Below are 13,733 nucleotides of genomic sequence, written 5' to 3'. Positions count from 1 at the left end.
CTAAATAATTACTCTCTCTTCCTGGTGTTTACATCCTTCAGACATATAAACGATGGTTACATCTCCCAGTTAGTCATCTCATAGTAAAGCTATTCTTATTTGACTTGTTTAATCTTTCCTTGTAAGACAGTCCTTCAGGCTCAAAGTCATTTCTGTTGCTCTTCTCTGAATTCTCTCCAATTTGTCAATATTTTGTTGCTAATGAGGTGTGTAAAACTGAATACCATATTTCAGGTTCACATAGGTACATCACATCTTTACAGAGAGAAACTGTCAGCCCTTTGTCCTGTGATGTGATGCCTTTCTTTCTGCAGCCCAAACTTCATTACCCTTTTATGCTGTCATTTCATATTTCAAATTGATAATATTTAATTTATTGACTACGATCACCTCTAGTTCTCTCTCAGCATTATTTCTTTGTGATTTTTTTCCAGCACTGTGGATACCTCTCATCAAGATTGTCTGTTACAGCTGTCCCCCTGCTGCATTCCTTTTTTCCCCTCTCCTTTCTGTTTGTCCTGTGTGGCCGCCCCTCCCGGCTATGGTGCTAACTAAAGACCCGGCTCGGTGTAGGGTGCTCTGCCCAGGTATGCAAGACCTAAAATGGCCAAATAGTTAAGCATATGAGTCATACCTGTGACTCAGGACTTGCCCAGACATGTTCTGTGCTCACCTGCAGTTTTTCCCTGCCTTCTCTCCTCCCTTGTAACAAGGGGAACCAATCAGTTACTGGCAGGAAACTGCCTGAGTTTGCCTTTAAAACCAGACATTTTCTGATCAGACCCCCGGAGAAGGTCCTTGCTTTGCCACCTGGTCTGATCAGCTAGGGGTCTTTGGGGGGCCCTCCCCCCGCTCTCGTTTGTTTTTGAGCGTACCCCCGTTTTTATACTCCCCTCCCACGAACTACGAATTTGTGCCTGGAGATCTCCTGATTATTGTAAGCGAATCGAGTCCTCTCTCCTGATTATTGTGAGCGAATCGAGTCCTCTCTGCGTCCTCTGATGCTGATGCTGTTCCTGTCTCTGTGCTTGCTGCTGTCCTGGGGATTGGTAAGAACTCCCTCTTGCAAACTCCCCCTGTCCTAGCTGCTGGCCTTGTTTCCCCAGCAGACAGACCCAAGCTAACTCCTTGGTCTGTATCTGTAATCTGTTTCTTGCTCCGCAGCGTCTTTGCTGCTAGAAATAAGCCTGTGCCGCTGCTAAACTGTGCCTTCCTGGGCTGCAGGCTTGCAGTCGTCCCACTGCTGCAGTCACCACCTTAACCCCCCCCCCCCTTGGGGCTGTATCCTGGGCACACACCACTCTGCCCTCTAAAACTACCCCTAGTATAAGGTGCACCCATTAGGTTAGGTTTAGCCTTTAGTCTAGATAAGTTGTAATTTCATTTTGCATAGCTGTGGTTAAGTTAGGTTTAGAGAATTGTTTGTATTGTGCTCTGTAAGTTAAGTTTAAAAAGTTGTTGCATTGTGTTCTGTTGCTTGCTAATTTGTGTAGTCTTGGTTAAGTTAAATCATAGATAAAATTTTGCTGTGTTCTGTATAATTGTGGTTAAATCTGTCTTCCCGCTGCCCAAACCACCCCACCCCCCGAGCTTCTCTGTGTCTCCCTGAGTTTAAATCTCCCTCCGCAGCCACCACGTGCTCCTCTTCCCCCATCCCAATCGAGCATAAAACCCCATTGGTTACCCTTTTTCTCTCAGACACACCTCACATTCTACATTTACACCACTGTGACACATTTTTACCTAAAATTGTTTGCTATTTAACATATTTTATCCATAACTGTTAGTTGGTTATATGCTGCTGTGACACACCCTTTACATAGAAATTGTTAGCTACCTGTTACGTTTATACTTCAGTGTTAATTGGTTACCAACTGTATTGTACCCCACTATTGAAACCCCCTATACTATTTACTAAAAGAAACCCCTCCCCAATTGTCTACCTTAACAAACCCCATACCCCTCACTATTGAATTTTCCCTGTTTTTATATTTTCTTAATAAAGTTTATTTTGCACCCCACCAGTGCAGTAATTGTCCCCCAAGATCCCCTACCTGCTGGCAGGGTCAGAGATTATTTGTATTATTGTGCATTTTTCCAAGATTAATCTATTTGTTCTCCTTTCCACTTCCCTTGCTGCTTTTAGTATGATTTCTCTGTCTTTGTTAGTATATGCTGCCCCTCTCCGCTTAATACCATGAAAAAAATTCATTATCTTGCTCTTTATTCATTCTATACTAGCATTTATGTTGGCAAAACTTTTGTCGCTCAGGGGTGTAAAAAAAACCCAACCCTGAGCAACATAACTTTTGCCAGCAATAAGCATTTGTATGCACAGCACTGTCTGTGGGAGCCACTCGTTGAACTGGTTTTATTATGTCAACAGGAGAGCTTTGTCCCATCGGCATAACGTGGCTACCCGAGTGCTCTTACAGTGGCACAGCTGTACCGATGCAGCTGTGCCGTTGTAACTTTGGACATGGCCTTTCAGATCATTCATGAGGAGACAGGGGTTGCAGTGGTTTCAGTAGGCTGATGACACCCACTTCTATATCTTTCTTATCTAACCCAGCCAGAATTGGCAGTAGCCTTGACCCAATGTTGGCCTGACCTTTGGGGTATTGATGACGACTAACTGGTTCAGGCTTAATCTATATAAGACTGAGCTGATGTCGATTTGTTGGGGGAAGTAACTAGAAAATAAAGTGATTTATATATGTCCCTTTGAAGGACTTTTCGCTCCCCTGAATTTACAATCCCAGCTGCTGTTACGTGATCAGGTAACAGCAGTGGCCATGATGGCCTTTTTCCTGAACTGAAGAAGAGCTCTGTGTAAGCTTGAAGGCTTGTCTCTGTCACCAACAGAAGCTAGTCCAATAAAAGATATTACCTCACCCACCTTGTCTCTCACTACCTTTGTCACTTTAAGATTAGATTACTGCATTTGTATCTGTATTGTGCCATACATTAACTCCACCAACAAACTAAAGCTGGTACACAGTTTGGCAGCATCCTGCTAGCTAAATGGTGTATCTTGCCAGGAGTATGATACACTGATACTCAGTTGCATTGATCCCCCACTGATAAGAGCTGAAGGTGTTGGTTTTGAACTAGGAAGTCCTGAATGATTTAGGAGGAGCCTCTACCTGACAGACCCAGGGCTGGCCTTACTATGAGGCGAACTGAGGCGGCTGCCTCAGGTGCCAGACTGTGGGGAGGAGACGCCACTAGGACCCAGAGTGTAGAAAATTGTGTCTGCTGCTGGTGCATATGTATTCTCTCTGCTCTACGTAAACAGAGATGGTGGAGTGCTGTGCTGGAGGAAGGAGGGCACAAGAGACATAACAGGCAGACAGGAGAAAAGGTGAGAGAGAATAACAGAAAGCAGCAGGAGCCTGTACTGTTTAACACCAGCTTCTCAGGGAGCTTCCTGTTTCCTGCTGCTTCCCTGAACCCACTTGAGGAGAACAGGCAGTCAACTGAAGTAGTAGAAGCCTGTGAGGACCTTAAGACACTGATATCTTCCCTCACTCGGGCCCTGCTACCAGCCTGCTTATTTGTCCTCTTCAATTGAGTGTTGAGAGCCACTATAGCTGGCAGAGAACAGCAGTCATGAGTGAAAGAAGAAAACACCCCTCTGGGGCAGCATTCAGAAAAAAGAAAGAAAGCAAAGGAAGCTTTTCTATCTAACCAGGAAGGAGCTCTCATGAGATACATAGACAAAAATATTCACGGTGAGCCTTCCGGTCCCAGTGAGGATATGAGTGGTGAAGAGATGCCTGATCTTCCAGTTAGTCAGAATGCGGGTGACCTGGGAGCTACTGCAGCATCCATATCTCCATCTCAAATGGATGTAACCATGTACATTCCTGAAGAAAAGTGTAGACCAGAGAAGAGTGTGGTGGATGCACAAGAAACAACTGCTGCTGAGTTTAGTTCCTTACGTCTAGATGAGCCAGGACTGTGGACCCACTTGAGCAGTAGCCTGAGGGACTTCCTTATACTGCATGGGCCACAACAAGTGAAAAACTTCATGTTCCTCAAAGACAATGAAAATAGAAGTTTCTATCCAATGCATTACTGGCATGAAATCCCCAATTGTAGCAAAGTGGAGAGGTCATAGCTTATGTACTCAAAAACCCAGAATGCTGCATACTGTTTTTGTTGCAAACTCTTCCAGTCTAATGTTCCAGCTACATTGGGTTCTACAGGAACAAAGGACTGGAAAAATCTGGCTAGAAATCTGGCATGCCATGAGAAGGCAGCAAATCACCAGAGAGCATTCCATAGGTGGAAAGAGCTTGAGATGAGACTAAGGTTAAAGGCCACCATAGATGATCAGCATCAAGAGAAGATTGCATCAGAGTCTCTTTGCTGGCAAAATGTTCTGAAAAGGCTCATTGCCATTGTGAGAATGCTTGCTACCCAAAACCTAGCACTGCATAGCGCGTCAGATCAGCTGTATGTGCCAAACAATGGAAACTTCCTTAAAATTGTGGACCTGATGGCCGAGTTTGATGCTGTACTCCAGGAGCATCTAAGAGTCACCACCCAAGAAATGTACACACACCACTACCTTGGAAAAACAATTAAAAATGAGATCATACAGTTACTGGCAACAAAAGTCAAACAAGATTGTGGCAGATCTGAAGTCAGCAAGATATTACTCTGTTATTCTGGACTGCCCAGCTGACATCAGCCATACAGAACAAGTGACTTTAATGGTACATTTTGTAACAACAACAGAACCTAGTGAAAATGTCCCTGGAATGGTGACTGTCAGAGAGCATTTTCTAGAATTTATTGACATTGATGATACCACAGGAGCTGGTATGACAAATGTGCTTCTTAAAAAGCTGGAAGATATGGGAATTGCTATAGCTGACATGAGAGGTCATGGCTACAATAATGGTGCCAACTTGAGAGGAAAGAACAGAGCAGTGCAGACATGGATCTGAGAGTTAAACTCTCAAGCTTTTTTGTCCCATGCAGTTCTCATTCATTGAACTTGGTGGTCAGTGATGCAGCATCAGCTTCTAGTGAGGCTGCTGAATTTTTTTATGTAATTCAAAGCATCTATGTATTTTTCTCTGCATCAACTCATCGGAGGCAATTTTTGAAGCAACATCTGGGAACATCCTCTCTGACACTGAAACCACTGAGTGCCACATAATGGGAAGTCGAGTGGAGGCGACAAAGCCTATCAAACACCAAATTGGGAAGATAGATGTTGCCATAGTTGCCATTATGGAGGATATGTAACGACAGGAACTGTTCGTGGGAGAACAGTGGCAGAGAGAAATGGAATCACCAGAAACATACATAGCTTCAAATTTCTATGTGGCTTAGTGTTGTGGCATGACATACTGTTTGAAATAAATGTTGTAAGCAAGAGACTCCAAGGTGCTGACCTTCATATATCTGGAGTGATGGTACAACTGGACAAAGCAAAGTCATACCTACAGTCTGACTGGTCAGATGAGGGATTTCAAAATGTGCTGAGGAGTACACAAGTTGGCAGAGGAACTTCACACTGAAGCTATTTTCCCACCCATTCAAGAATACAAGAGTTACCGAAGAAGAAGAAATTTTGATTACGAGGCATGGGATAATCCCATAAGAGACCCCAAACAACAATTCAAAGCTGAATTCTTTAACCAGGTGCTAGATTGCGCAATATAGTCAGTTGAAGAACGTTTCATGCAGCTCAAGGAACACAGCAGTATATTTGGGATGTTGTATGATATTCCAAAACTCCTCACTCTACCTGAAGAAGACCTACACCAGCAATGCAGGGCACTGCAGACAGTGTTGACACATGATGACATGTGTGATATTGATGCGAGTGATTTAGGTGATGAACTGAAAGCCCTTTCAAGATACATTTCAGCAGGATCAACTCCAAACACTGTTCTGGAATTTATGTGCCCAAATAAGATGACCACCCTCTTTCCAAATGCTTTTGTTGCTCTGCGCATACTTCTAACACTTCCTGTAACAGTTGGCAGTGGAGAATGCAGCTTCTCCGAGCTGAAGTAATAAAAACTCATCTACGCTCCACAATGACATAGGAGAGGCTGGTCGGTCTTGCAACCATCTCAATAGAGCATGAGCTGGCCCAGACTGTGGACCTTCAGGAAGCGGTTCAAATCTTTGCAGCCAAGAAGGCATGGAAAGCACCACTTTGGCATTTTTATCTGTTTGAATAATCAGTGTTTACTATGCAGACAAGAAAAGTTACATTTGCTGTTCAGGCGTTTGAAAGTTAAGTGTTACTTAAAATTTTTGAACAAGGCATTTTAAGTTGTTGGTTCTCCTTTATTGGGGTAGGTAGCAGAGCAGTACCATGAGAACAGAAGAACAGGAAGAAGGCAGAACTGAGACCTTTCAAAGTTTTGGCTCAAGCAAGGGGGCATGAGGGCGTCATTTGAGCTCCCTGCCTCAGGTGCCAAAATGTTGTGGGCCGGCCCTGGACAGACCACCTCTCTCTCTATGCAATACTGCTACAGCTGTAGTAAGTAAAGATGCTCAGGGTGTTCTCCTCTAGCGCCATATGACTTAGGAACTTGCTCTCTGATATAGCTCAGTCTGTTAACCTTTCAGCATGCTACAAACTCCATCTATTCTCTCAAGATTTAAGAGAGGAGAGGAGTGGTGGAAGAGGGGAATTTGTGGTGTTTATTTTGTACTTGGTTGTTTTGTATTATGTGAACTTATTGTATTTGTGGTTTCTAAGAATTATATTTTAAGTTTTGTTGTTCCCGTTTTTCCTAAGCTACAAGTTTTCTGGCTAACATTCGTTATATTCACCAGAAAGCTTTTTCATATGCAAATAATAAACATTTGTCATATTAAAACTATATTTGATAAACCAGTAATACAATTTTATATAAGCCCCTTTGGAAGCGAAAGCCTATTATACCTGGGCCTAGCTCCCATTGACTTAAAAGACAGCATGAGCAGATCCTCCATTTCAAAAAACCTATTGCATATTATGAAAATAGAATCCTTTTTGTCTTGCCTCTGTTAAATGCAGACGGCCAAATACTGGTTGCTGTTGAGCTGCTGTAAATATACAATTCAACTGTCTGCACCGGACTCGTTCCTGATTACACTGGTGTAAGTGAGAGGAGAATTAGGCCGAGAGTATGCTGCTGTGAAAGGCCAATTTATCTTTTTCCATTTCAGCTAACAGAGTCAGCATTACCTTGCAAGTTGTGAATTAGTTTGTCATTGCACAGAAGCAAGAATTTTGAGTGTTGTGAAATCTCTTTAAAACATTGGCGTAGAAAGAGACTAGCAAAATTGTGAAACTAATTACACTTTATAGATTTTATTCTCCCTTCAATGCTGATGTGTAATGCCAGTAACATTAATAGGAATTACGTGCACATGCTGAAGAGAGAATATACATGAATAGTTTCTATTTCAGTATGTTGAAATAGCAGACTTCTAATTTTTGCCACTGACTCAAAAGAGTAGCTTTAAAGGCAGTATTTTTTCTTTATAACTAATACTGTGAACACAGCTGTGAAATTTATTATCAAGCAAATGACCATGGAGAATGACAGCTTTTACAGTTAAGTAACTGGCAATCTTCCAGCTTTTTTTCTTAAGATGGAATAAAGTTATAATTAACAATGTTAAACTGACCTAAATATGGCTGTAAAATGTGTATGTTTCAATCAAATTATGATATACTGGCTGATGTGTAAAATCAATCACCTATAAAACCCTGAGCCCCCATATGAGGAACTTGCATGTGTGCTCTCTGTTAAGAATTGTTTTTATAAATGATTACAGTTAAACAAAAAAAGTTCAAACCTTTCTCATTTTCTTCTCTTCCAAGTGAATGACACTGATATTTTTCCATGGGAGATGGGGGTGGACTAATCATACAAGGGTGTTTGTTACACTCACAAGATAGTAATATTTGTCAATTTTTACCTGTATTATTGCAACTGGGTTAAACTGATTTGTTGCTTACATGTTTTGTTTTCCAAGTGTGTCCAGCTTTTCTTCTCCCATCTTAATTAATAGGCAGCAGGTTTAATACAAACAAGAAGAATTACATTTCACACAACAAATCTGTGATACTTATTGCCATGGGATTTTGTGATGTCCAAAAGTATAACAGGGTTCAAAAAAGAACTAGATACATTAGTGAAGGATAGGTCCATCAAGGGCTATTAACCAAGATTGTCCAGGATGTAACTCCATGCTCAGGATGACCCTAAACCTTTGACTACCAAAAGTCTACAATGGAAAAAGGGGGAAGGGAGAATCACTCCTTAATTGCTCTGTTCTTTACACTCCCCCTGAATCACTGGTACAGGAAACAGGATACTGGGCAAGATGGACCATGGTCTGACCCAGCATGGCAGCGCTTATGTTCTCTTATCATCTTTACAGTTCTGTGCTAAAGCAATACCACCAGTCAATCAAGATTTGGGATGATACTGAAGTTAACAAATACCATAAACCTTTCTCTTTGGAAATCGTGTATGTGGAACAGAATTGTGGCATGGTGAATCTGAGTTAAACTTCCTCACTCTTAAAAATAAAAGGAAACAAATCCATTTTTGTCATATCATAGAATTAAGGGGAACTGATTCCCCTTTTATTTGCACTGGCCTAAATCAGGAATAACTTCAGTGAAATCGAAGTACATTGATGTAAAGCAAGTGTACATGAAATCAGAGTCTTTTCTGCTTTATGTAGACGTGTATATGGTGAGCATTAGGGTTCACTGCAGCATGATAGTAAAATGTTTTGTTGGCCATTTAAGATTATTGTTTTCAATTAACAAAGAGAGTGCTGTACAGGTATTTTTATATTTCATAAATCAGTACAGCATGGTCCTCCCTTCAGCCCATTGAGCTTTATTATACTGTTTAAATTCAAAGATTATATATGCCCCTGATCTTTATACAGCTAAGTAGTTTGTGAGACATATTTCATTTTTGAACATTTCTCTTTTTAAAACGTGTTTATTTCCATTCTCTCTCTCTCTCTCTCTCTCTCTCAGAGTGATTATTCTCATATCCTGATTTACTAGGGATAGTAGAGCTATGATAAGCCTGTCCTTTCAACAACAGCCATGATTGCTGCAGAAATTTGGTGCCAATCTCAATGTAAGAGATACACAGGGAATAAAGTTACTAAAAGCTGAAATTGTATATTAGTTAATGTGGTTTGGGTACCAAGGTCATCCAAAGCTTTGTTCTTGCATTATCATTTGGAGCCACCTGCAGGCAGAGAATATAACTTTGTCAAAAAGTGAGCAGAATTTGTGTGACTGCTATGATCCTAAACAGTCAGGGAATATGTACTTTATTCATAACATATGATTCTGCACAAATACTTACTCCTTATAATTTGTTCTTGCTCCATAAAGGAATGGACACCATATCTGTGCCTCTAGAAGAAAACACTGGAAGAGAAATTCAGATTGGTCAAAGCAAAGTTTGTGCACACAGGTGAGTGAGAACAGATACACTAGAAAGTTCTAGGCTGATGACCTTTTGTAGGGATAGCTCAGGATGACCATAATTGGAATGCAGTTTCAAGGGTTCTGTGAGAGTCCAGAAGATATTAGTGTAAACAAAATAAAACAAGAAGAAAGGGAAAAAAGCTCAATGACGTAATGAAAGAAACAGCAGAGTGGATTAGAAAATTGTGTGGAAAGCAGATCTGATAAAATAAGTAAAAATCGGGTTTAGCAGATTTTGCAGCCAATAAGTTAGGAAAGATCTTTGTCTGGTTTGCCCTCAGAAAACCATCAATAAGAAAAATCTGCAAATATCCTGAACACTTTCACATGCTATGTGGCTGCCCCAACTTGAAATTCAGTTTCTGTTAACTGTGCTGATGTTAGTAACTTTTCCCGTTTCACATTGCATTGTCTCAAATTTTCTAGACCCAGCTAATTTTTTTTAAATAAATTTCCCATATTCACAACAACTCCTAAGCTTATTTTGACCACAAATGTTGCTCAGTATTCAGTTATACTTCTTTGAAAAGTTATTAGTGAATATGTTGAATATCATTAGCACCAACTCCCTGCAGTACACCGTTTGATGCATTGTCTTTCAATAAGATATAACACTGCTATTATTAACAACTCTGTTTCCTATCTGTGAGCCAAGTGTTTATCCAACATGTGGTATGACTATCCATAAAACAAGTATTTCTCAACATCATTATCTGAGTAGCTCTGCACTGAATGACTTGCTGACATCCATGTTCATTATCTACTGCATTCCACTTACCCACCAAGTCTGTTGATATGTCCAAAGGAGCCATTTGATTAGTGACCTGAGTAACTTGTGCTTCACAGGCAGTTATTTACTTCACTGTGCTTCCTCTCTCAGTTTTTCCCTGGTATGGTTATTTTTTAATGTTTTCAGATATTTTTCAGAGTACTGAAGTCCAGCCTAGAGGTCAAACATGTACGTACCACAATTACTGTACTTCCTTCTTTAAAGACTGGATCCACACTAACCTTCCTGCAGGCCCTGAGCTCTTCAGGAATTCCAAGACTTTTCAGATACTTTCTTTGATACAAGTTTATTTTCTCTACCCCCCTCTAGCACTTGCTTCCCATGGGACCTAACCGCCCTCCTATGGGGCTATGATGGTAGTTAGCATGTCCCCCAGTTGGCAACCTCTTGCGTGCCAGATTGAAATCCTGCCCCACTGCTGCTAAGGAGAGAAGAGGCTCCTTTTCCCCCCTAGTACACACCCCACAGCAGCAGGGAGGTTTTTGCCCTATGTTGTAGTTTAACACTTCGGTTTGTTTGCCTGGTGTTTCTAGATTCAGTTAGTTTATGGCCAATTCACTTCAGTTTCTCCTACGTTTTAATTAATTTATCATGATATTGACTTTAGTGAATAGTCTAAATGGAATGCATAAGGTATGTCTATATCATGTATAATACACACATATTTTTGCTTTTCTACCTTTTCTATTAGGAAAGTATCCTCCACTAAATTAAAGTAATAAAAAAGGACTTTTCGTTGGCAGGATATTTTTCCCTACAAATTTCTGGTTAGTGGAAACCACCCAAGTGTCATTTGTTCTAACCATCTGTCCCATTTCCCTTTGTGTTGACTCATTCTTATCTTTCCTGAGGTCAGCCCATCTCTAATAGACCCTGCTTTTAAAATATCCATGATTGCCTTGCTCGCTCCGCATTTCTTTCGCAGTAACACCATTGTAGCCTGTCTCAATATCATTGGCTGCTTTTTTTCTTCTTTTTTTTTTTACTGTATGAAAAGGGAAATTTTCATCAGAGGCTGCTCAAAGTTCTCAGGGAGACAAAAGCCTGCAGTAGAAATGGCAAAGCAGGGAAGGAACCAAACGAATACAGAGTCAATTGGGGCTATCAGGTAAAAGATACGGGTAACAGAAAAAGCAGAATGAGTGAATGGTAGCCGAAGGGAATAAGGGTAATACTGGAAATGACAGAGAGAAAGAAATGCATGTTAAAAAGTAGCTCTATTAAACAAATAAGGAGGGCAACAAAATCCAAGACGTTCATAGATTCTAAGGCCAGAAGGGACAATTGTGATCAGCCAGTCTGACCTCTTGAGTAACACAGGCCATAGAACTTCCCCAAAATAATTCCTAGAGCAGATCTTTTAGAAAAACATCCATCTTGATTTAAAAATGGTGGGTGATGGAGCATCCACCATGACCCTTGGTAAATTGTTCTAAAGGTTAATTATGCTCACTGTTAAAAATTTACACCTTATTTCCAGTATGAATTTGTCTAGCTTCAATTACCAGCCATTGAATTGTGTTATACATTTGTATAGCTTAAAGATTCTATTATCAAAAATTTCTCCCCCATGTAGGTATTTATAAACTGTGATCAGGTCACCCCTTAACCTTCTCTTCATTAAACTAAACAAATTGAGCTCTTTGAGTTTGTCACTATAAGCCATGTTTTCTAATCCTGTATTTATTCTCGTGGCTCTTCTCTGAACCCTCTCCAATTTATCAAAACACTTCTTCAATGTGGACACAGTATTCTGGACACAGTATTCTAGCAGTGGTTGCACCAGTGCCAAATACAGAGGTAAAATAACCTCTCCGCTCCTACTCAACAGTCTCCTTTTTATGCAACCAAGGAGTGCATTAGCCTGTTTGGCCATAGCGTTGCACTGGCAGCTCATGTTTAGCTGATTATCCACCATGACCCCAAATCTTTTTCAGAGTCACTGCTTCCAAGGATACCGTCTCTCATCCTGGAAGTATGGCCTACATTCTTTATTCCTTGATGTATACCTTTCCATTTAGGCTTATTAAATTCATATTATGTGCTTGCACCCAGTTTACTGAGCAATCCAAGAAGACTAAATGATGATAATTGACCATATCTTAAGACCTGTTTCACAGTGGTTAACAGAGAGGCCAGATGGCCCTGTGGTAAAGTCACTGGACTCTGAATGAAGATCTGAGTTCTGGTCCCACCTCTGCTGGACATCTTGTGCTTTGGGCAAGTCACTTTAACCTCTTCGTGCCTCGGTTTCCTCAATGCACATGAGTGTTGTGACACTATCCCACTAAAGTATGTTTGGCACTAAGATGTTATGGTGATAAGCACAATATGAAAAAACTACAGATAAAGACCTACTAAACCTGCTAAATGAAGGTAGCCTGATTTTCAAAGGTGCCAAATACTAACAGCACCCAGGGGCTTCATTGGGATCTTCCATAGATTCAGAGAGTCACAGAATTTAAGGAATTTAGATCTATTCTGTCCTGTGTATATCGCAAGCCATGGCATTTCATACAGTTACCCTGTATTAAGCCAAATAACTTGTTTGACTAAAGCATATCTTCCAGAAAGGCATCCAGTCTCCATCTGTAGACTTCAAGATGGAGAATGCACCCCTTCCCTTGGTAGTGTGTTCCTGTGATTAATCACCCTCACTATTAAAAATTTGTGCTTCATTTCTCCTTTGAATTTATCTGATTTTAGCTGCCAGACATTGGTTCCTGTTATGCCTTACTCTGCTAGATTAAAGAGCCCTTTAGTACTCTCTGAAGGTACTTACATACTGTAATAAAGTCACCACTCAATCTACATTTTTATAAACTAAACAGACTGATCTTTTTCAGTTTCTCACTGTAAGGCATTTCCTCCTCAAATCATTTTTGTGGCTTTTTTCTACATCCACCAGAACTGGATGCATTGTTGCAATATCAGTCTTACCAGGCTTCCTGCTTCTGATATATAATTTCAGTAACTTTATTCCTTGTGTATCTCATACATTGAGATTGGCACCATATTTCTGCAGCAAAGCTGGGAGTGGATGACAGGGGATGGATCACTCGATGCTTGCCTGGTCTGTTCATTCCCTTTGAAGAACCTGGCATTGGCCACTGTTGGAAGACAGGATACGGGCTAGATGGACAATTGGTATGACTCAGTGTGTCCATTCTTATGTTCTAACTGTTGTCACCTCACATCCCACATCTCCCCACAGATGGGGAGTGCCGGGGTGAGTGACTGGCCATAGTTCCAACTCAGAAGAAACCCTTGAAATCAATAGAAACTTTACATGAGTACAGACTCTCCTAGCCAAATTCTGCTTTCAATTATACCAGTGTAAATTAACTTCAGTGGAGTTAATCTGGATTTATGCTGATATAGCTGGGAAAAACATGTGGCCCAAATCTATTGAACAGTCACCAGAAGGAGTTCCTTGAATATGTCTAAATT

The 13,733-nt window shown here is 40.8% G+C and overlaps 1 protein-coding gene across 1 annotated transcript in view; it reads left to right on the top strand.

Annotated features, from left to right (window-relative positions):
• The window catches only part of MOCOS (molybdenum cofactor sulfurase), a 373,116-nt gene that overhangs the window by 325,113 nt on the left and 34,270 nt on the right, over positions 1-13,733 (top strand). The window contains exon 10 of the mRNA XM_039527389.1: positions 9,398-9,479. Coding sequence (XP_039383323.1) covers positions 9,398-9,479 — 82 coding nt within the window. The remainder of the gene's footprint in view (positions 1-9,397; positions 9,480-13,733) is intronic.

Source organism: Mauremys reevesii, linkage group 2 (genome assembly GCF_016161935.1).
Source record: "Mauremys reevesii isolate NIE-2019 linkage group 2, ASM1616193v1, whole genome shotgun sequence".
Classification (NCBI taxonomy): domain Eukaryota; kingdom Metazoa; phylum Chordata; order Testudines; family Geoemydidae; genus Mauremys; species Mauremys reevesii.
This window is presented reverse-complemented; position numbering and strand designations above follow the sequence as displayed.